Raw genomic sequence first — 23,945 nt, forward strand, 5'->3', positions numbered from 1 at the left:
TTAAAGGTGACAGTAATCCAGTCAATGCAGAAACAGGCAGTGTTTGCACCAGGTGAAATTTTGTGTTGGCTATGGGAATGCTGAAATGCTGGGGGGTCATTGTAGAATGTGCAATTCTGCTCTGGGTGCTGGAGAGCAAGGCATCACAGTTTCACCTTATCAATGCACACCTTACCTTTGCCTGTGACACATCTTTGACTGTGTAGTGACACAACATAACCTTTGGATATAGACGGAAGTACTCTATGATGACTGGTGCAGGTAAAATGGCGGTGTCGAACAGCCCAGGACATTTCTCCTACCACCTTACTAAAATGAGCCACATTGTAGCACAGATTTCTATGTTTGAACATCCCAAAGTGGTCTGGAATAGTGTTTACCAAGGAGATCCTTGTGAGATTAGCAAGTTCAATGCCCAGCGCACATTTGTGCAATATTTGCCCAGGAAGAGCTACTCATCTGTGCTCACTTTTTATGGAGGGAGGAGAGTTCATTGGACTGGGACATTTTAAGTGGCTAGAACCTTTATACACTGCATTTATATATGTGTGGCTCATGTGTCTGTTTTTCTCGTACCTGGGGTCGTTTTTGGGTATCATACTGGGGATGTAGCTCATATTTTGTGCACCCCTTCAAGCTCTGAGGAAGAAAGAAAGAAGCACATTAAATCAATTTTTGAAACCAGTTCTTCTGAACCATCCAACCAATGGCTTTAACAAGGTCTGTTATCTGACATTATACTTGTGGCATTTTTACTCTAGTATTGACACAATTAAATATTGAGATAAGCCACTATTTATTTTTCTTACAATGATGATGGCAGATTGCTTTCATGGAACTAAAAGTGTGATTTTCCAGGTTGACATATTCGTGAATATACTGGGTGGGCTCGGTTAGTCTAAAATTGTATGATCAGCTTTCAAATAATAATTCACCTTTTAACAGTTCCCGGGCTGGCAAAGTGCTTTCGTATGGATTGTCTGACGTGCACTTTAAACTATAAATGATTGTGAAATACAGGTTAAAGGAAGAGGTAACATATTTTATTCAATTCGTATTTAAACGTGGTTTCGAGTATTTGGGTGCATGATAATTAATTTTATCGCCTAGACTCCTTTTTTAACCACAGCGATTTAAAGATATTTGGTGCTATATTATTTAAAGGCTGTAGTAAGACTGGTATGATTTCAATTGGTCAAAACAACAGACATTGAAACTTTAATTGGCTATTCATGACACACGTACATATATTTATTGGTTTCCTCCAGGTTTGTTTGCCTCACCAACAATAGAAATTACACCAAGATCTGTGTCTCTTCCGGAGAATGCAGCAAAAAACGAGAAGGTTCCTGCAACCATAAATACAACTTCAGTAGATGGGCCTCCGGTCATCATCAATGCAAACCCTGTTGAGCATCCATTCAGGATTACTCCTAAAATGACAAATGAATGGGAGGTACGTTAATAATGACATATATGACAAAGATACCAATAGGACATAAGCATTATTGTCTACAGATAAAACTGAGTGCTTAACAAACACAACTTTAATAGAGTTATGGCTCTTGAAATATCTATCTATCTATCTATCTATCTATCTATCTATCTATCTATCTATCTATCTATCTATCTATCTATCTATCTATCTATCTCATCTGAAAGACTAGATAGAAGAAAATTGTTACTAGTAATTATGGCTCCTATTAATCTCAGGTTTCCTCTGAATTCATTGAACTGTGCACATTGTTAATACCCCACATCTATGATTTGATTTGAGTGGCTAGGTAACTAAATGTCTTAATCAACTACACCAGAAACATGCAGCCTGACAGGTAGACACAGGCTAAAGTACGTACAGGCGCTTAAAAAGAAATAGTTGAGGGCTCAGTACTCAAACACTGTTACACATGTAAGTTCGACTTATAGATGCAAAACACCATGATGTATTTATGAATTTGCGAGTTATGTTTTGCAATCCAAAGGAGGTGATTTAGCACTCATACTTTTATTTATTTGCATATACTATTACCCCAGCATCGTGTAATATTATGTGTAAGTAAATCTACTCCTTTGGGAAGTGAGAAGGCATTCCATTGATGGGATTCCCGGGAAGGTTAGTGCACACAAGAAAACCAATTAGTCCATGGGGGTTCACAAGCATTTTGTAGTCTCAAACACATGCTGAAAAATGACCACGGTGTACTTCTGCACAGGGAATGTATCCAGAATAGATGTGGTTGTAGAAGAGATTTCTACACAGGAAGAATTACTCACATTAACTATCCTCAGTATCCGAAGCCATGTTTCCCAATCACATCCCCAGGAATGTCAATGTTAGACCTGGCATCCTTGGTGTGGTTTCCCCCTAACTTTTTGCCTTCCGTCCTCTTGTTTTGCTCTCTCCCTAACAGATGGTAGAATTGGCTTATACCCAATTGGCATATTTGCTTACACGTTTCTAGTAACGTGTCACTACCTGTTCCCAGGGCCTTTACAAAATGCTACTAGTGGGCCTCAACTGATTGTGCCACCCACTTCAGTAACCCTTACACATGTGGCAGGTCTGCCATTGCAGAGCCTCTGTGTGCAGTTTCATTGCCACTTGGCATTTAAAATTCTTGTTAATCGTTAAACTCCCCTTTTATTACAAATAAACAAGTCATCTTTACTTTAGGGCCTAGGTAGCCCATAGGGCAAGGTGCTATGTAAGTAAAAGGCAGGACATGTACCTTCAAGTTTTACATGTACTGATAGTGAAAAACTCCCAAAGTCGTTTTTCTCTACCGTGAGGCCTACTCCTCTCACAGGCCAGCAATGGGAATTCCTTAATATATGTTTAAGCTGTAATTTCTGATCAGAAAGCAGTAGCTACATCATGATTCATATCGTTTGAATGGCACTGATAAATCCTCTTTACTGGTAAAGTCGGATTTAACATTACTATTTTAGAAATGCGATTTTTATAAAGTGGGCATTTCTCAGCCCTTACTGCCTTGTGTGCCTGACAGTCTGTCTCCAATACACATCTGGGCTGGACTGGGTGATAGCTACATTTGTGCATTCCCTCCAAACAGCCACAACATGGGACACTCAACTGCATCTGCATGCAACTGCATACTGATGGGTCTTCCTGGGCAGGAAGGATGGGAGAGGCTCACACTTACACTTCAAAGGGTAGTGGCCTCGCCCCATACAAAGGACTGATTACCCCCCACAGGTAGCCTGCCAGACAGGGCTGGGTTGAAAGGGATCTTTGTGTACTTCAGAGAGTTCCTTTGAAGTCACACCCTACATCAATGGCACTTTTGGGTATAAGTACTGAGCTTCTGACCTCTAAAATCAGATCACCATTGGACCTGGGAAGAAACTGCTGGAGTAAAGACTGCTGTGCTGTAAGGATTGCTCCTCTGTCTGGATTGACTGTTCTAAGAAACCTAAGAAACTGCTTCTCTGCTTTACTGAGCTGCCCTGCTGCCTGCTAATCTCTGCCCTCCTGCGGACAAGGACTGGACCCATCTCATTTAAACCCAAAGTTACTCCAAGGGCTTGCTGGATTGTCCCCTATTCTTCTGCAGTCAACGGCTGCCTGCAACTCTCCTGGTGCTGCTGGACTCTGCCATATGTGAGTCCTACCTTAGTCAGAGGTGCCCTCTTAAGTCCTGGGCCAAAGAAGAGGGGTTCTGCAGCTTTTCCTGCCTCAATGTCAATGCATCTGGGGCTTTGCGCTGACTGGAGCCTACGTATCGCCCTGTGAAGCGGAAGCAGCGGCTGCTCGACAACATTGCCTTGACGAACTGCACAGCTCAACACCGATGGACAGTGCGACTTGACATCGACGCAGTGACTGCGTCTTAAAGGGATTTGAAGCCAAAGCCTTCATCAACTGTGCGGATTGGCACTGATGCTTCACCTCCATCCACAAGATTGACGACTAAGTGGCACCTCCTTGACTCCTCGCATTGAGTCTTTGACAACAACTCTTTGACCATCCAAGGTACTTTGTCAATGGGACCTGTCTGTATTCTGTAGCCAGCCTACCCTCCATCATTGTGGGCTGAACTTTGAATTTGCACCGGTCCCTCATTACCTCAAGTAACCTTTTGATCTCTAGTGACTTCTAAGCAATATTTTTAGTTTAATCGTCACAAAAATTAATATCCTGACTTTTTCGGATTGGATTTTTGTCACGTTGGTCTTGTTTTACTCAGATAAATATGTGCTTTGTTTCTAAACCTGTGTGGAGTCTTTTCATAGTGTTTTTATTGTGTTACTGTGTGTGTGTTGCACACATACTCTACACATTGCCTCTTAAGTTAAGCCTGCCTGGTCTGTGGCAAGCCACCAGAGGGTGAGCACAGGTCAATTTAAAGTATGTATCTGACATACCCTGACTAAAGTAGTTGTTCCTGCTTGTACCAGGTGCAACCAGAGACCCACTTTCTAACAGTGGTCTTGTTGAAAATTGTGAAAATCAAAGTGCTGCTGTGAGGATTTTCACCATTGAATTGGTTAAGATTGGATAATTTTCTTCTGATTTCTCTTTCCCTGCCTTGCCCCTCTTCGACTCATCATATCTGTGCAGTTCTCTTGCTAGATAGTTTCCTGTGACGGTTGATTAAGAGAAATTGGACAGGGCAAGATATGGGAGAAGAACAGTGACATGAAAAGAAGAGTATTGAGAGAGATGGACAGAGAAGGTGGTAGAGAAAGACATGATGTAGAAAGTTATGTGAGGTAGGGAGAGAAGTCAAGTACGTAGAGGAATGTGATATAGCTGAAGAGAAAAGTAAACAGAGGTAGAAAAAGAAACGTACTTAGACGAAAAGAGGCAGAGAAATAGATAAGGTTTTAGTGGGAGGCATAGTTGCAGAGAGAGGAAGAGCGGAGGAGAGAGGCTGAGGCAGAGGAGTACAGCATCCCCACTGGTGAGATAGAGAGTGAGATAATGCAGAAAAGGAGGTGAATTAGAGAGAGTTAAAAAGATGGTGATAGGTAGAGATAGACAATTAAAGAGAGTTGAGGATAAAAGATGCAAGTGAGTGACAGAGAGCAAAATGAAAAGATGTATATAACAATGGGCCAGGTAAAAAAAGCAGAGAGGAAGAGAAGTAGAAAGAGAAATGTGGTGTAGAGACAAGAGGTATAGATATCTACAAACAAGGAGGCTGAAAAGATAATTGTGCGGGAGAGAGTGAGATTGATAGAAATGGGGTCTTTGGTTGGCAGTCAGGTTACCTCCTGTCCAAGCAAGGACCCTCACTCTAGTCAGGGTAAGCCACACACAATCCAAATTATCCTGTGCCCACCCTCTGGTAGCTTGGCACTGAGCAGTCAGGCTTAACGTAGAAGGCAATGTGTAAAGTATTTGCACAATAAATCATACAATAACACCATATAGCACCACAAAAATACACCACACAGTGTTTAGAAAAATATATAATATTTATCTGATAAGATGCAGGTCAAAACGATTAAAATGCAATAAGTAGATGTTGAGATATCACTGTAAAAGTGATATAAAGTGTCTTTAAGTCTTTTAAAAACAAGTAAATGTCCCTTAAAAACCACAAAGGTCTCTTGCAAGCACAAAGTACCTGGTTCACGTGCAAAATCTCCGCAAGGGATCGAAGAGGAGGTGATCCGTGGAAGACGGAGAGATGTGCGTTGGTTTTGCCGCTTCTCACACGGACTTGCGTTGTTATTTTCCACGCAGGGGAAGGCTGCGCGTTGATTTACGGCACGCTGACTTGGTCCTCTTCGGGTTGTGGGGGTTTCTGGCGCCCCGGGGACTGTGTGTGGAATCCTGGGCTGCGTCGATCCAGTGGGCATTGCAGGTAAATTTCTCCCGCAAGGCAGGCGCCGCGTCTATTTTCTCTCTGGAAGTCGGGCTGCATCATCCCACATTGGCTGTGCGTCGATCCGGTGGGCAGTGCGTTGAAGTTCTGGTCACAACGCAGGTGCCACGTCGATGTTCTCCTTGCGAAGCTGCGCTGTGACGTCCCGGTTCGCCGTGCGGTGAATTTCTCACCGCAGGGCAGGCTGTGCGTCATTTTTAGCAGGCTGGGTGTCGAATGTTCACCGCACAAGGAGTTCAGTTGCAGGAGTGAAGTCTTTTTGGTCCCAAGACTTCAGGGAACAGGAGGCAAGCTCTATCCAAGCCCTTGAAGAACACTTCTCAGCAAAGCCAGAGAGCAGCAAGGCAGCAGGGCAACAGCAAGGCAGCAGTCCTTGTCAGAAAAGCAGTCCCAGTGAGTCCTTTGGGCAGGCAGGCAGGCAGGCAGTTCCTCTTTGCAGGTCTGGTTCTGGGATTCTTCACCAGCAGGTTTTTTGTCCAGAAGTGTCTGTGAGATAGAGTATCTACCCCAAGAAGTGTCTAAAGTCTGTGGGTTTGGGTGCTCTTCTTATACCCATTTTGGCCTTTGAAGTAGGCTTACTTCAAAGGAAAGTCTCACTTGATTTTGAAATCCTGCCTTGCCCAGGCAAGGCCTCAGACACACACCAAGGGGTTGGAGTCTGCATTGTGTGAGGGCAGGCATAGCTCTTTCAGGTGCGAGTGACCACTCCTCCCCTCCCTCCTAGCACAGAAGGCTCATTGGAATATGCAGGCTACACCCCAGCCCCCTTTGTGTCACTGTCTGGAGAGAGGTGCAAACATCCCAACTGTCAAACTAACCACGACAGGGAATCCACAAACAGGCAGAGTCTCACAAATGGTTTAAGCAAGAAAATGCCCAGTTTCTAAAAGTGGCATTTTCAAACACACAATCTTAAAACCAACTTTACTAAAAGATGTATTTTAAAATTGTGAGTTCAGCAATCCCAAACTCCACATATCTATCTGCTCCTAAAGGGAAGCTACGCTATAATCATGTTTAAAAGCAGTGCCCAGGTTAACCTATGAGAGAGATAGGCCTTGCAACAGTGAAAACCGAATTTGGCAGTATTTCACTGTCAGGCCATATAAAACACAATAGTATATGTTGTACCTTAACCATACACTGCACCCTGCCCATGGGGCTACCTTGGGCCTACCTTAGGTGTGTCTTCTATGTAGGAAAAGGGAAGGGTTAGGCCTGGCAAGTGGGTACACATGCCAAGTCTAATTTACAGTTTAAAACTGCACACACAGACACAGCAGATGCAGGTCTGAGACATGATTACATTGCTACTTATGTGGGTGGCACAATCAGTGCTGCATGCCCACTAGTAGCATTTGATTTACAGGCCCTGGTCACCTCTAGTGCACTTTACTAGGTACTTACTAGTACATCAAATTTGCCAATAATGGATAAACCAATTAACAGTACAATTTACACAGAGAGCATATTCACTTTAGCACTGGTTAGCAGTGGTAAAGTGCTCAGAGTTCAAAAGCCAACAAAAACAGGTCAGGAAAAATAGAAGGAAGAAGGCAAAACGTTTGGGGATGACCCTGCAAAAAGGGCCAGGTCCAACAGAGATCAAATAGAGAAGGAAGTTCAGAGAGCACTATGTGTTTGTGTGTGAGGGAGAGAGAGACACACAGAAAGAGAGAGAGAGAGAGAGAGAGAGAGAGAGAGAGAGAGAGAGAGAGAGAGAGAGAGAGAAAAATATGATATGGAATACAATATTTAAACAAATGACACAAAGAGAATAGACGTATACTGACAGAAAGGGAAAATGGAGAAGTGAAATAGATTACTATTGGTGACAGCAATTGAGAGGTTGAGTAGTTTTGTAGTAGATTTGTAAGTAGGTTTGGTAGAGATAGCTACAGAGTGGAGAAAGGTGAGGCAGTGAGGGTGATGAGGTAGAGTGAGATAAATGAGTTAAAGAGATAAGAGGTATTGTTGAGGTAGGGAAAGGGCTGAGAGAGGTAGACAGAAGTAAGATAGCAGAGAAGTGGGCAGAAAGATAGAGAGGTGTGGTAAAGAAAGAAATAGGGTCTTGTTAGAAGCTAAGTAGATGGAGGAAAGATAGAGGGACAGCAGATGGAAAAAGAACATTGCAGCACAAATGGAGGGTTAAGTTACAGAGAGAGCTGATGTAGAGAGAGGGTATTGAGAATGATAGATATAGCATAAGGCACCGACACTGACATACAGCTAAAACCATGAGAGTGGGGTACAGATATGAAGTCGAATAAGGTATATTGAGAGAGAGGTAAGGTAGATAAAAGTGAGTGGAAGAGAGCTGAGATTGAGAGACATTATGGAGGGACATAAGGCTGTAGCGAAAGAGCGAGAGAGTGGTTAAGATAGAGGACAAATGTAGAAGAGGAGACATTAAAAAATAATATTTCTGTGCCATTTAGTCACTTTAATAATAAGAAGGAAATGGCACAGAAATAATATTTTTCAATTCAATTCGCACCAACTGCCCGAGAGTGGAAGGATTAAGGCTGGACAGGAGAGGAATGCACATTAAGGGCCAGATTTATCAACACTTTGAGCCTGTGAAAGTCACCAAAATTGATGCAAACTGCAAAGTGTTGATTTGGGATTTGCCTTTCAATGCAAAATGTATTTTGCACTGGAAAGGTCCCTAAAAGTAATGTAAAGTATTATAAGCACTGTTTTGCAATACTGTGTGTCAAGGAGGCATCCCCAGGGTCATAAATAGGCATTCCCACGCTACCTTCAATTTTTGTAACACAGAGCCCTATCTGCTAACATTTGTAGACAGGACTTTTTGCCAAAATGTAGGGGAAAACTTTATTTTATCCCACATTGCACGTGTGCTGTGTGGTACAGCATACAAAGAAAGTGAGGAAAGTTTTAATATTTGTTTAAGCATAGTGTTTTGTATTGGAAGATTACCCTTCCTAAACAAAACGTATGGTAGACTCAAACAAACACGTAAGACAGCCAAATTGATTCAGTGCTCAGAAAGACAGCTGCAGCACCATATGTTGAAAGATATGATGCTGTCCTACCCTTTCCCTTTCATGCAGTGCAGCACAGCAACTCTGGTTGCTGCATTGTGTTGCATGAAATAAAAGTACATTTCCCCCCATGTTTCTGGTAAATATGTTCAGCTGTCAAATTAGGAAAATAAATCACTCTGTCAATGTTGACAGTTCCACTAATTTTACCACAGGGCCACTTGGAAGATGGGGGCCCTGGGCAATTGCCCATTTTGCTCATGCCTTAAATATATCTCTTCCACTCAGAGTTTTATCTAAATGTGTGAGTGTCATTGATAGTTGTAAATCTCCTAAAGGAGCCTCTTGTCCTTTGCTTTTGTGATGTACTATTTCTCACAGGATTTCTAGGGTCTGTTTGTGTTAGAACTTGGGTATCTAGTTGGCAGAGGTATGCACCCTGTCCAAGTAGGGACCACAATCCTAGTCAGGGTAAGTCACTACACAACCTAAATTATCCTGTGCTCACACTCTGGGAGTTTGGCAGAGAGCGGGCAGGCTTAACCTAGAAGTCAATGTATAAAATATTTGTGCAATAACTCATGCAGGAACACAGTGAAAACACCACAAAAAGTACTCCGCACTGATTTAGGAAAATAGATAATATTTATCTGAATAAAATAAAACAAAAATGACAAAAATCCAAAATACACAATTCGAGACATCTCTTTTTAAAGGTTTAAATGAATCTCAATCCTTAAAAAGCAGTGGTTTTATTATTTTTAACACACAGTGCCTAGAACACACGGGGATTTTATTCTCTTAGATGAAGTCTTTGTGGCCCTAAGACTTCAGAAGTGGAGGCACACTCAATCCAGGCCTTTGGAGAGCACTTTTGAAGTAAGGCAGAGTCCTTCCTGCGGAGTCAGGGGCCAGCAGACAGCAGGGCAACAAGCAGGGCAGCAGTCCTCTCAGCAAAGCAGTTCAGATGAGTCCTTTGGGCAGCCAGGAGGTCTAACAGAGTCCAATTGTAGATCCAGAAGTGTCTGATTTTGGAGGGTCACAGACCCAGTCATTTTTTTTACACTAATGTGGTGTTAAGCTTCAAAATTTGCCGCTCCATATTTCCAAAGTGGCGCAATGCATACATTGTGCCACTTTGTAACCCCTTGCACCACATTATACCTGCACCAGGCATAATGTATGGAAGGAGGGAGTTCCCCCATTAAAGGGGCTGAAAAAATGGCACAGTGATATTTAATAGATTTCTTTGCACAATGTTTAGTGGATTTTTTTTAACTCCTGCTCTTAGCAGGCTTTAAAACAAGGCACACCATTTATTAAAATGGGCCTCTATGTACTTTGCAGGATTAGCACCAATATTTTTGGTGCTAGTCCTGTAAAATACATCAAAAGCGTAAAAAATATTGACGTTATTGCCCCTACCCTGCGCCATGGTGCGAAGTGTAATAAATACGGCACACACATGGTAGAAGGAGGGGCCGCTAGAAAAGTGCCGCTGCATTGGATGCAGCGCCACTTTTCTTAAATATGCCCCTGTATGTTTTAGGAAGCCATGGTACTTTTCCAATGTGTAAAAAAGTAATCAGTGAAGCACCACTTTTTCTGAATTTGCCTTGCCCCATTCTGCCATGAATCACATTTGCTTCACTTGGTAATAAATGTTAATGCTAGATTTCAGAAGATCACCCTCATTAGGGTGCATTTGTGCAACTCTTTTAGCCATTCAATGTTCCTCACACTCCAAATAACGTTACCTTAGTTAGTTTTGTGGTGTGTTTCTAATGGTGATAGGGGGCTACAGTAGGTGATTGGAATATAAATAGCATACTAGGCAAGATGGTCATCTTTACTGCCACAATTCTCCCCATCCAGGATACACCCTGGTTGTGTCACACTTGCAGCTCTCCCTGAACTGACCGCAATAGGATTAAATGGCTGGTGTGAGCATTGGAGGTTATAAAGGCCATCAATTAAAGCCAAAGAACGTGACTGACTATGGAGCCCATACTATGGGGTATTGAATTTTGAGTGCATATTGCAAACAGACTTTTGTGTTAAGAATGTGTGATTTATGTAAATTCAACAAGACCATCAAACTTCTCTGGAGTAGGCTAACTATGTATGTAGGGTTGGTTTAGTGGTTTAATGGAAAATGCATATTTTTTTAACACGGTATCATTAGCATAATGATTTCCAGATATTTTGCTCAGAAACTGTGTTTATCTTACCATTAATAATGTAGGGCACAGTTTCACAGTTGCTGCTGCCTGTCACCATCCTATTCCTTCATAAAGTCCTCACTCTGCCTTTCCCCAACATGCACTACGTACGATTGTTAAATCGTAAATAATGTTTTGATACACAGTCTTTATGTCATGTACAACATGATGCTTTGTACTCAAGCTTCATTTACATTATGTGCTAGCTAAGTAAATGCTTTCTTAAGGTCTCACCTATTGGGACTTCAACATAATTCTCACAAGAATATAACATTGACTTGTAATAGAAATTTTACTAGCTAAAATGTGTCACAGGAGCACTGGGGATACGAACTGTATTGTAAAACTCCGTGGGACAGTGGTGAAAAATGTGATTTCAAACTGTAGCCTCCTTTCTTTAACATAATTGGATGAGATGTATGGGTCCATGCAAACTCACACTAAATGTATGAGCTCTATTGTTTTTTATCCTATAAAATGAGCCATAACTAGAGAATATTGGGTTCTCTTTCCTCAAATTGTTAGCAGAAAACACTCTCCCGAACTTGTCTCTGATTTATGATCTATTTACTGAGCTGAATTATATCCTGTTCTGCTATTTCATGATTTGCATTTTCGTCAGAGCTTGTTCATTTATATGACAGATGGTTACCCCACTGACTCTTTGCTATTCATTTTGCTTTCTGGAATGTCTTCTACCTTTAATACAACTTCAGTACCAGTTGGAAACCTCCTTGTCCTCCCCTTTTGCATACCCTTCTCCTCCAAAGTCTTGTTCTCTTGCCCAGGACTTTAATTGATAACATTTGAATCAAGAGAGCTTGAAGTTTGATAGACAGAATAGTGAATCCCAAGATCTCAGTCCGCCTCCCTCCAACAGCTGTCCCCATTTAGTTATTTTTGCACCCTTCAAGGGCAGTGACAATATATCCTGTAAGCCAGTGGATCCCAATCTGTGGTCTGGTGACCCCTGGGGGTCCACAGGTCGTCCTCAAGGGGTCCGCAACTGCGTAGAAAATTAAGTAATCTTAACAGATTTGGCCCCCAGCTTTCAGTAATAACTCAGAGGGGGGTCCCTGGATTCCAATAATGATTCACTGGGGGTCCCCAGGTTCCAGTAATGATAAAGCTGGGGTCCACAGAAGTCAAAGGGTTGGGAACCACTGCTCTAAGCAAACTGGTGTTACTGGTGCGCGCCATATAGGGGCTTGATTGCTATAATACAGGGATGTGGAATTCCTATAGCCCGACGCCCGGGACATCTTGTTTGGGGTCAAGGGCAACAAGTTTTTATGTTTACTTTGTCCTTGGGACAAGTAGGCCCAACCCCCTGCAGCACAAACCCTTTGGTTGCTTGTTTACAGAGAGTGGAATTCTCTGCAGTTGAGGTAATGTGTTTCCAAAAGATAATGCTGTTCGAACTTGTATATATGGTTCATTATTTGAAAGCCTTCATTATTAGGGTGAGTGCTGTAAATAAATGTTTTAAGGTCACACTTCACTACTGACGTTGGTTCCAGTACAAAAAAAAATAAAACGTGTACACACATGTTTGAAAAGTTTAGGCTAAGAGGCTAAGTATAATGCTCCCAGAATGCTCTCTGATTATATGCAAATGAAGTGTCATTTAGTAAAATGTGTTGATGCATGCTAGTATTTCCCAAAAATATTTCTAATGGAAAATCAGTGTAACCATTTTCAACACGATTATGGGAAGCATGAAAATAAACAAACACTGACAAAGCCAACTGATCTGACATATTTTTATAAGTCTTTTAGTTTCATCAATGCGTGTCTTGTTTTGACATGGCTTTTGTAACACTTTATTCTTGTGGGAGCTACCAGGCCCTCAACATTGTAACAAACATTGGCAAAACCCCCCCAAAAAGTTTTTGAACTCTTAAAGCACACGTTGCCACCAGCGGCATAACAAAGGCCCCGCAGCCGCCCTCCAGGGGGCCCCTCCAGCACAGCACCTGCCCTGAGTGAGTCTGGAGAGGGGGCTCCTCCATGTTCTTTGCAAAGGGGCACCCTCCAGTTTTGTTACGTCACTGATTGCCACTGTAGTTCCTGACACTGAACAAAACTACTTTGTGTGGCAATATGCTCCTTGTGGAAGAGCAGAATGCGATCGCTCACAGTTAAGCCAGCCGAAAGAGAGAGAAATAGAAGTTTAATAAAAACAAAATGTCTTTGTTAACACCAGACCTAATTAGGGACCAAGACCCACATGTAGGTAGCTTTTTGCATGTCGCAAACAGCGACTTTCGCTGTTTGCGACATGCAAAAAGCACATTGCGATACACAAACCCAGTTTTGCGATTCAGTAACCTGGTTACCGAATCACAAAACGGGTTTGCGACTCGCAATTGGTAAGGGGTATTCCCTTCCTAATTGCAACTCGCAGTGCAATGTAGGATTGTTTTGTGACCGCGAACACGGGCGCAAACCAATCGCAGTTTGCACCCATTTCAAATGGGTGCTAACACTTTCGCAAAAGGGAAGGGATCCCCATGGGACCCCTTCCCCATTGTGAATGTCACTGTAAACATTTTTTCAGAGCAGGCAGTGGTCCTGCGGACCACTGCCTGCTCTGAAAAAATGAAACGAAAACGTTTCATTTTTCGTTTTTGTTATGCATCTCGTTTTCCTTTAAGGAAAACGGGCTGCATTACAAAAACAAACAAAAAAAAACTGCTTTATTGAAAAGCAGTCACAGACATGGTGGTCTGCTGTCTCCAGCAGGCCACCATTCGCGAGGAGGTCGCAAATTGCGACCCACCTCATGATTATTCATGAGGTGGGCATTTGCGAAGCCCTTGCGGATCACAGATGGTGTCAAGGACACCATCCTACATTCGGATTTGCGACTCGCAATTTGCAGGTCACAAATCTGAACCTACCTACATGTGGCCCCAAATTCTTAAAGAAAGTCACAAAAGTGCACCCATGGTATATGTCGTACCCCTATAAAATATTTGTGAACTGTATTTTAGCATGGGTAAATACGATGTGTAGATTTGCTCATGTGAAAATCTATTGAGCATTTGCAAGTTCATTTTCCCTCCAGCCACTTTCTTCCCAACCCTGGAAGAAGTTCTAATTCTGCCATTGTCAGGAGTAAATGTCCAACCTTTCTTATTATGGGAAAATATTAGAGAGAAGCTGGTAAAAATCTTTAAAACATGCAGGTTAGTAGGTTTGCAGACTCAAAGGCATTCCAGCCCTGAAACTATTGCTTACTGCTTCCTCCAGCCCCAGTATGCAGATCTGCAGAAAGGTGGCAAAATAAGGAAATTGCTACAGTAGCGATTGAAACTCCAAGCATTCAAGCCCTACTATGGTAGTAGCCCTGGCATAATCAGAGAGGCTATTAATTGCTGCCATAATTTGTCGCCACACTACATGGCACCAAAGGGACAAGTAGATCTTTTTAAAGGACAAGTAGATTTGAGAAGCAACCTGTCCCCTGGACAAGTAGATATTTTAATAAATTCCACACCCCTGTATAATATGGAATTTGAACCGTTCGCCTAATCTGATACCACAATTTACATGCTGCCTGAAAAGTCTTTAATCTAATTTTCTTGAAGTATTTTGAATGGCCAATCTTGAAAAGGAATGATTCACCTTCCCTTATGTTTTTAAGATGGAACGCAGAGTAGTGCAATAGAAAACCTGGAAAAGCTATCCCGCCTCTAATTTGCTCTTTCAAAGCTTCCTCCATGCAATTCTCATCCCTTTGTGGTTCAAAATAAAACTAGACAATTTCCCTTTCAGCTTCTTAAGCCACTCTGCCCTAAAGTGAAGGATATCATATTAAAACTAAATGTGAACTTTGGGAGGATAAACATTTTAATTATATTAGTCCTGTCCAATACAGAGAGTGGGAGGAAAACCCAAACATACAAAAGTTTCTTGGTCCCCAGGAATAGTTTACTAAAATGTACTTGTGCCATTCAATCCAAATCCTTCACCACCTGAATCCCTGAGTACTTAGGCCCATATTTAAGAGGGCCTAGCGCCATCTAACGACACATTTGCATTATTTTTTATATGCTATTGGGGTGTTAGATGGCCAAAAATGCTGCACCAGATTTACAAAGTGGCACAATGCTTGAATTGCGTCACTTTGTAATCCCTTGTGTCCCATTATGCCTGCACCTAGCATAATGTATGCAAGGGGGGGCATTCTGGCATTAGGGTGGAACGAAAAAATGGTGCAAAGAAATCTATTTTTTCTTTGCATAATTTTTATTGGCATTTTAACGCCTGCTTGGAGCAGGTGTTACAAGGAGGCTCTGATTGTTATCAATGGACTTCTGGGTTCTTTGCAGGATTAGCATAAAAAATGTTAATGCTAATGCTGCAAAGCACTAAACTAGCGTAAAAAAATATGATGCTAGTTCCCTAACTAGCTCCATTATGCGCCATATCTCAAATACAGCACACATAGTGGCATTAGGGGGCCACTAAGGGGCACAAGGAAAGTGGCCCTGCACTAGGTGCAGCGCCACCTTTCATAAATCTGCCCAATAATTTCTTCCTTTACTAATGGGTTATGTATTGGGCAGCTCCATGCACACTTTATTATTGCTCAGCTACACTTCCAAACCTTGTGTAGGGTGCATGGTGGGCATACCACCTGCGGTGAGTGTTGACATGCAGACCACTCGAAGTGGCATAGTGCTTACACCACAACTGCATGCACATAACAATAGAAATTCCACAGATCATGGAATTTTTTTGCTGCTGTGCATGTTTACAAGGAAAGAACATAAGCACAACACACATTTCTTACTCTGAACAGCTCCCCCAGGAATCCACCGAAACTCTCTACAGGTAAATCAAAAAATACACGTTCTTAGGTCATTAGACGCGTGAATTTGTTCTCACGCAAAAGGAAAATATGAAAACACATACATGAGAAATAACTCCCCTCCAAAGTAGCACTCAAATATCTTAAATTAGCCTTACTCCATAACGTAGTTGGTCGAGATTACAAAGATAACAGTAGACTATAACTCCTGATTTCCAAAGCAGCAAAAACTGAAGAGCATCAAATCATAAGGCAGTCACCTCTGAAAGGAAAATGAAAACATTCAACATGACCTTTGAATTGGTGCCCGTTGCATCATCGCTAGAAAAGGTGTCAACGCCACTCCAGCACTAGATACTGAAAGCCTCGTGTATGCACGAGTCTCTATCTGTTGTCCTTACCCTAAATTTCTACTTCGATGGAGGAATATACATTAACTTTCTGTTATCACCAATTTACCTCTCAAAATTTACTAATTCCCGCGTTTTCCCCTTAAGCACGCTACATTGGTGTCGCTGCATGAAAACGATGCTTGAAGGACAAGCAAAAAACGATGCTAGGACTGCAAAACTCGAATAGTCTTTCTTTTATTCTAATCATCTGTCTAAGAATGAGATGTGAAACATGCCCCAAGCAGCAGATATTCTATCGTTCAGAAAAAGTGCAAAGACCTGTTTATTTAAACAAGCCTTTGAGATTTATTTGGATGAGAATATAAACCTCTCAATCCGTGTTTTACTATAGCGTCAAGGGACCTTTTTTGAACGCGCGCTTTATAAATTGTTTTTAACATAGCATACGAAACATGCACCGACACTACTTAGGTTTGAACTGGATGAAACTCTGTTCTACCAATAGAGTAGACACCTACCCGCTTACAAGCAGCAGCCTCTCAAGCAGTGCACCTGCAACTCCTACCAAGCTCACATGACTGTTTGGAGAATCCGTTCAAGGGCTCAGTCCCGGATACCCAAGGCCACGTATGCCACATTAATGAATGTGACTTTCTTATTTCAAAAATCCATATTGTTCCTGAAAGCTAGCAAAACCACGCATTCGCAGTCCGATCAGTCCTGCCCAAACCAGCGCCTCCTCTTTGTTTGACCACAGTTTTTACCGGCACCTAAACCTCTCTGTCCTTCCTCTGGACTTCCGAAACTTCTCTTTGAAGCTTTCTATCTTCCTATTGGACTGCATCCGTTGTGAACTTTTTTACTGCCTGCGCCTCCCTACTTCTATCTGCAGTTATTTCTTAAATTGCTGCCTAGAAGTTCAAGGGAGGAGGCTTCTTTAACTCTCTTTGCAGGTCTTTATTACATAACTGCCAGTATAGTGCTCCAAAGCAGACACACCTGCCAAGGAGAACCCCCCCAATACCCAGGTATCTTTAGTATAGGTTTTACAACATACACATGCATACATGCAGCACCACACCATAACTATTGAAATATTCCCTCCTTATTCCTCTGATCTACCTGACCCTCTAACATGTCCCTTACAGAACACACACCACAGAAAACCCAGACCCTCATTCATTGCAGAATAGCACAGGGAATGCTTATGAAAGAGTGTATTACTGAACACAACAATGATAATCTGTTTGGGACATGTAACGGTATGCAAAACATGTTGTTCCTCTGAAATCAGTGTACCTAACAGGATACTAAGGCCCTCATTACAACCCTGGCGGTCGGTGATATAGTGACAGAACAGGCTGGCGGTAATAAATATGAAATTATGACCACAGCGGAAACCGCTTAGACAGTAACTTTAACACACCGACAGCCAGGACGGAATCAACAAGCACCATGGCGGTAACCGCCTACAGCCATGCAGAAGACAATGTTCCACCCACTGTATTAAGAAACACCAATCCACCACCTTTTCCGGGGCGGTACCAACTACATAAAAAGCCTGGCGGAAACAATTCACAGAAGGGAAATGACTCACCTGTGGAGGCTCAAGGAAGAACCACGCCACAATGGAGCCTGAGTTGCATGTGTTTCCCATGCTCTTCTACGTACTGCTCCACTACGAACACCAATGCCGGTGACGACGACCACGGTGAGTACTACTGCCTAGCACACAGGGGAGGGGGGGAGGAAAAAGAGAGTGACACACACACGCAACACGCAACACCACCAGCCCCAACACCACACACACAACCAGATGCAGTAACATTACATATTCACCCCGTACCTCTCAGGAATAGTGCAAGGACAAAATGAATTGAATAAAGTGAGTGTAATAAGATAAAATAGTATAAATATGTGCATCCAAAACAACAAGTATATACATATATACAAAAGTAGGGACACTACCTAGTCCTCAATGTCCGTGGGCCACAGGGCCACATCACAGAGTCCAAGGCTCCACCTCACTCCTGCAACAACACCGAGAGAACACTGCAGGGGCGTCAGACTGAAAATAGCCAGGCACCTCAGGGGGATGGGGGGCACCTCAGCCGGAAGATGGAACAACACCACTGGTCCTGGAGGTGGCAACATGCCCATTACTCTGTCCTGGGGAGTGCAAGGCCACAGTCTCTCAAGTGGATGGCTTCTCCACTGGTTCTGGAGGGGGCATTGTGCCCAGTGATCTTTATCCTGTGGAGGATGGGGTGAGTGGATGGCTTCTTCCACTGGTTCTGGAGGGGGCATTGCACCCAGTGAGCTTCATCCTGTGGAGGATGGGGTGAGGGGATGGCTTCTCCACTGGTTCTGGAAGATGCATCATGCCCTGTGATCTTCATCCTGTGGCGTATGGGGTGAGTGGATGGCTTCTCCACTGGTTCTGGAGCTGACATTGTGCCCAGTGACGGTGATCTTGGGGAGTGCAAGGTCTCAGTCTCTCACCTGGGAGTCACACCCACAGGATTTGCATGGCCCAGGCCGCACAACAGCCCATGGACGCAGGACTACACACTGTCCTCCAGCGGTGACGGCTGCTCAATGGTGGCTCAGTGGTGCTGCTAATTGTGGATTTTGCTGTGGTGGGGAAAGACTCCAGCCCTTACCCTGTAGCCTCGGATGGCTGCCCACTGGGGCTGCTGCTGCTGGCGGTGGTGCTGGCTGTGGTGGAGGAGGCTCCAGCCCTTCCCCTGCAGCCTCGGATGGCTGCCCACTGGGGCTGCTGCTGCTGGTGGTGGTGCTGGTGGTGGTGCTGGTGGCAGTGCTGGTGGCGGTGTTTGCAGTGGTGGGGGGATGCTCCAGCCCTTCCCCTGCAGCCTCGGAGGGCTGCACCACCATGGTTGGTGTTGGGGGTTCCGACTGAGTGCCTGCACCAGGGCCCTTGTCTCTACTGCACGCTGTTGCAGGCCTCTTGCACCTCCTTCCTGCAGCTGGGGCTGCCTCCTTGCCCATCCTTCCTGCAGCTGGGGCTGGCTCCTTGCCAGGGAAAGGTATAAGTCACACTGTCTTGCCTGTTACACTCATGGCCCACCATACCCCTTCACACCCCCATTATCATAGACATGGCCCAGCATGCATGCAGCACGCTTGCCAGGGCCCATCCACCCACCCCCCTACATGAGGCCTGCACAAACAGCACTCCATGCATTCACGCCCCATGCATTGTACACACGGTGCACTCACCTGTTGGTCTGGAGGCACATACAGCAGTCAGTACTGGGGTAGGACTCCATCCACTAGTCTCTCCAACTCTGCCGAGGTGAAGGCAGGGGCCCTTTCTCCAGTGACACGAGCCATGGTCGGTTCCAGACACAGGTCACAGCAGCACATGCAGTGTAGGTCCTCTCCTGTTGAAGGTCAGTTAGCAAGTGAGTGAACTGATAGAAAATGGAGGTCACATCCTCAGCGGAGCGTACATCACCATTGGCCACTGTAACCCATAAGGCCCAATATAAACCAATGAGGAGTTCCACGGCGGTTCTCGACCGCCTCAGGCAACGGCACACAACATCAGCGGAATTACCTCATTTCCACTTATCCCATCATACAGGAAAGGTGGATGCCCTTTGAGTGGGGGGGCAGGCCATGGATCCTAACTGCGTCACAGTACACAAATACACTTTATGGACATATCCCACCACATTAATGTAACAATCACAAAATGCACTGCTCTGTAGTGGTTATAATGTACAGATAATGACCAACTACTCACTCTTTTGCCCTGTAGTGGTGGAGACACTGCTGATTGACGTGTCCTGAGGAAAGAGGTATGGGCCCGCTGGGTGGGTGCTGTGCTGGTATTTCCCGAGGGGGGAGGCTTTGTGGTGGTGTGTGACTGTGCCTGGATAACAGACTGTCCGGTGGTCCCTAATGGGACAGGTTGGTCATCCAGATCCAGGTGACCAGAGCTTCTATCATCACTGTGGGCCTCTTCTGGGGGGGGGGACTGGTTGTTGCTGGAACCTCTTCGCCGGTGAGGTTGGCTGGGTTACCTGTGGGGAAGTAAATGCAGTGTTATTTTTTCTGTGTGTGACATATTGTGCATTGGTGTGTTGCCCTCTATGGTTGGTATTGCCCTGGCAGCTTTTGCTTTTGTGAGTTGTTATTTGGTGGGCCAGGTGATTCTTTCTAGTGTGCATGCTGTGGTGACAGGTGTCCATGCAGGTCTGTGATGGGTGTCCATGCATTGGTGTTGCATGCAGGGCTTGGTATTGGGATGAGTGGGTTGTGATGGTGAGGTATGTGGGAGTGGTGGAGTGATGGGAATGAGGGTAGGGGTGGGGCTAATAGTAATAGAGAGTTGACTTACCAGAGTCCAGTCCTCCTCCTACTCCTGCCAGGCCCTCAGGATGCATGACTTGCTCCTCCCATGTTGTTAGTTGTGGGGGAGGAGGTGGGGATCCACTGGCAGTCCTCTGTGCAGCAAGTTGGTGTCTTGCTGCAATGGAATGCACCTTCCCCCGTAGGCAGTTCCACCTCTTCCTGATGTCATCCCTAGTTCTTGGGTGCTGTCCCACGGCGTTGACCCTGTCCACGATCCTCCACCAAAGCTCCATCTTCCTAGCAATGGATACCTGCTGCACCTGTGATCCAAACAGCTGTGGCTCTACCTGGATATTTTCCTCCACCATGACCCTTAGCTCCTCCTCAGAGAACCTGGGGTGTCGATGTGTGCTATGGGTGTAGTGTGAGTGGTGTGGGTGAGGGTGTGTAGGGTGGTGATGTGGGGTGCGTGGGTGGTGTATAAGTGATGTGGTGTGTGGCTGTGGTCTTGTCTGTGGTCGTGGTGTCTGTCTTGTGGCAATTGTTTGTAGTCGTAAGGGATTGTGGGTAATGTGGGTGTGTGTTTTATAGTGGTGTGGGTGTGTGGGTGTGATGTGTGTATGGGTGTCAGGTGTGTGTTTGAATTGTCCAATATGGTGTTGTTTTGTATGTGTGTGTGAATTTTGAGCGTGGCTGTATGTACCGCCAATGGTGTACCGCCATTGAATGTCCGACGCAGTGATTTGTGGGTCATAATGTTGTAGGCGTAGTTCTGTTGGCGTAACGGTGTGGGTTTTGTTACTGCCAGTTTATCACTGACCTTTGGGCTGGCGAGCTTGTGTGTGTGGCTGTACATTGAAGGATTGGTATGTGTGTGTCATAATATGGCGGGCGGTTATTCGCGGCGGAGGCGTTATGTTGGCAGCAGTCGGCATGGCAGTACGGGTGATTTACCGCCAATGTCATAATGAGGGCCTAAGTGTTTTTCTACACGTTGTTGTATATCTATTAAATATGGCCACAACCTGGATTACCCGTTCTATGTTTTCCTGTGAGGTTTACATATTCATCTTCACTAACTATGGTCTTGAGCATTGTGCTTTGTCTCTGTTTGAACTCCTCAATCTACAGGACTACCCACTCACCCTCTTGGAATAAAACTATACACAATATCTAAAAAAAATGCTAAAGGGATAATTCTCTCTTGAGCATTATGATCTATCTGTTTGAAATCGTAAACTTAGAGGGCTCTCCACTGACTGTCTCAGAATATGGGTATACAAAGTATCAAAATTTGTAACAACCCTAATTTTCTTTGCATTTTATCAATAAAAAAAAATCTAGAAAGGTCAGTGAGCACCACCCTAAGGGACACAGAAGACTCAACATTCATCCTCAGAACTATCATACTTGTGGGTCTTTTGTAGTTTTGCTGCTAACTTAACGATCCACGAATACATAACCTCCCTATCACTGCTACTGGTCAATGATTATTTCGCAGTCTGTTTTTTGTGAAACCAGTACATTACATTTGACGTTTCAGACTGTTTTTTGTCAGATGAGCTTGAGGCATTTATCAGGGCATGATGTTGCCACACAATTATTGGTCCCCATGGCTGCAAAGAAAACAGTCAGAAATTCTTTAAGACATTTACTTAAATCACCATTGCTATTGTACAGAAAACTACGTGGTCAAATGCTTTTAAATATCATTGCTTGCAACAATGTCATTATAATTCAGAATTATTCTGAATTATTTGTATGGAGCATTTTTTTAAGTCTAGGGAATAAGTATATTGAATGAATTTTGGAGAACATCAAGAAGTCTCTATAAAAAAAATTAAGTCATACAAATGTTTTCTGAATAATCTCTATAGGAATAATTGTGTTGCTGTCTGCCTGATTCAGCACCAGTCCCGCTGGGAGCAGTGCTTGCACAGACAACTCTCAGTATTCAAATGGTTCTACATACATCATTCAAAAATGAGTGGATGAATCCATCATGGGACTGTCTACAAATGGAAACCGGAGGCATCCTGCAGCCCAGAGACACAGCGTCTTCATAAATGTATTAAAAAAGTTGGATCTTTCTGCTTTGCTGTCAACATGAGCCCTTTGCTAACAGACACCAGTTACTGACTTGGTTACTCGCCATCAAATACAGCTACATCATTCACCAGATGTGCTGTCGGTGAGTTAGCACAGGCAGAGAGATATCTGGCACAATTCAAGGTGACCTAGTCATGGTTATGGTGCTCAGTGTGCATGCCCTTTAAGAGAGAGCAGTTTTCCTTAAATAATGAAGAAAATCCTTTGTGGTGAACTGGAAGTTTAAGTTGTTTCTGGCTAGTATTTACAAAGGTCCCATCTTCAGGCTAGCCACTCGCAGGAGATGGAAATGTCTCACAAAAAGGGTGCTCACCTGATGAATAATGTGGTAGTAATAAGAAGGCAGAATGGGATCCACAGTTTTGTCTAATGTTATTCATAAGATTACCTCTCACATCAAATCACTTTATAGACTTAACCTTGACTTGTTTTATTATTAACATGTTTCTACCTTATGTCATCCTAGAAGGCAAAATAAGATAAGGATTATTTTACAAATCGAAAAACAGAATAATCATATAAATTCTGAAACTTTTCAAGTCCTTATTTATTTATGGAATTGCTGCACAACTTTATAAGCAGCAGTCTGGGATTCAGTGAATAGTGTTTTATTTTAATATTTGTTTTTTTCCCAGTTAATAACCACAGGCTCCCCAGGGCTGGATTTTGAGACTGTGCCTCTGTATTCTCTTCAAATACTTGTCAAAGATAAAAAAGGAAACTCAGCTTCTGAACTTATCGACATCCGCATCACTGATGTTAATGAAGCTCCTGTCTTCACTGGAGCACTGGCTATTCAAGGTAAAGTTTTGATTGCGCATGGCATATATTTTGTATTTATCCAGCACAAAAACTCTTTTGTAACTATACCTCTGGAAGTTCTTTCTGAGGCACATGTGCACTTAACCTGGCCTGAAGAAGTTCAGAGGATTCTTTAAGATGCACCTTATCCCCTCCGCAAAAGTTGTCTGAAGAAAAAACACATTAAGCGAGACATGCAAGTCCCAATTCAAGACTAGTGACTTTTTTAATACTAGAGGTCGTGTCACTTGAAGCGAGCACTTGAAACGCTACTTTAAGACAAGTGAGCCAGATCACAAAACATTTTTGACTGGTGCTATTTTATTTTCTTGGTGGTAAGTTAAAGTAGTGCTTCCCTAAACACCCTTTACTACCGTATTATGAAAACAGGATTCTGAAGGTGGTAATCTGTGATGACATATTTGTTGTGCGGCACTGTATTGTGGTCGCTATATGTT

The 23,945-nt window shown here is 43.6% G+C and overlaps 1 protein-coding gene across 1 annotated transcript in view; it reads left to right on the forward strand.

Annotated features, from left to right (window-relative positions):
* Positions 1-248: 248 nt before the first annotated feature.
* Positions 249-23,945, forward strand: part of LOC138259603 (cadherin-related family member 3-like) — a 522,653-nt gene continuing 498,956 nt past the window's right edge. Inside the window, exons 1-3 of the mRNA XM_069207439.1 lie at positions 249-261; positions 1,269-1,456; positions 23,322-23,487. Of these exons, the coding sequence (XP_069063540.1) occupies positions 249-261; positions 1,269-1,456; positions 23,322-23,487 (367 nt within the window). The remainder of the gene's footprint in view (positions 262-1,268; positions 1,457-23,321; positions 23,488-23,945) is intronic.

This window comes from Pleurodeles waltl, chromosome 9 (assembly GCF_031143425.1).
Source record: "Pleurodeles waltl isolate 20211129_DDA chromosome 9, aPleWal1.hap1.20221129, whole genome shotgun sequence".
Taxonomy (NCBI): domain Eukaryota; kingdom Metazoa; phylum Chordata; class Amphibia; order Caudata; family Salamandridae; genus Pleurodeles; species Pleurodeles waltl.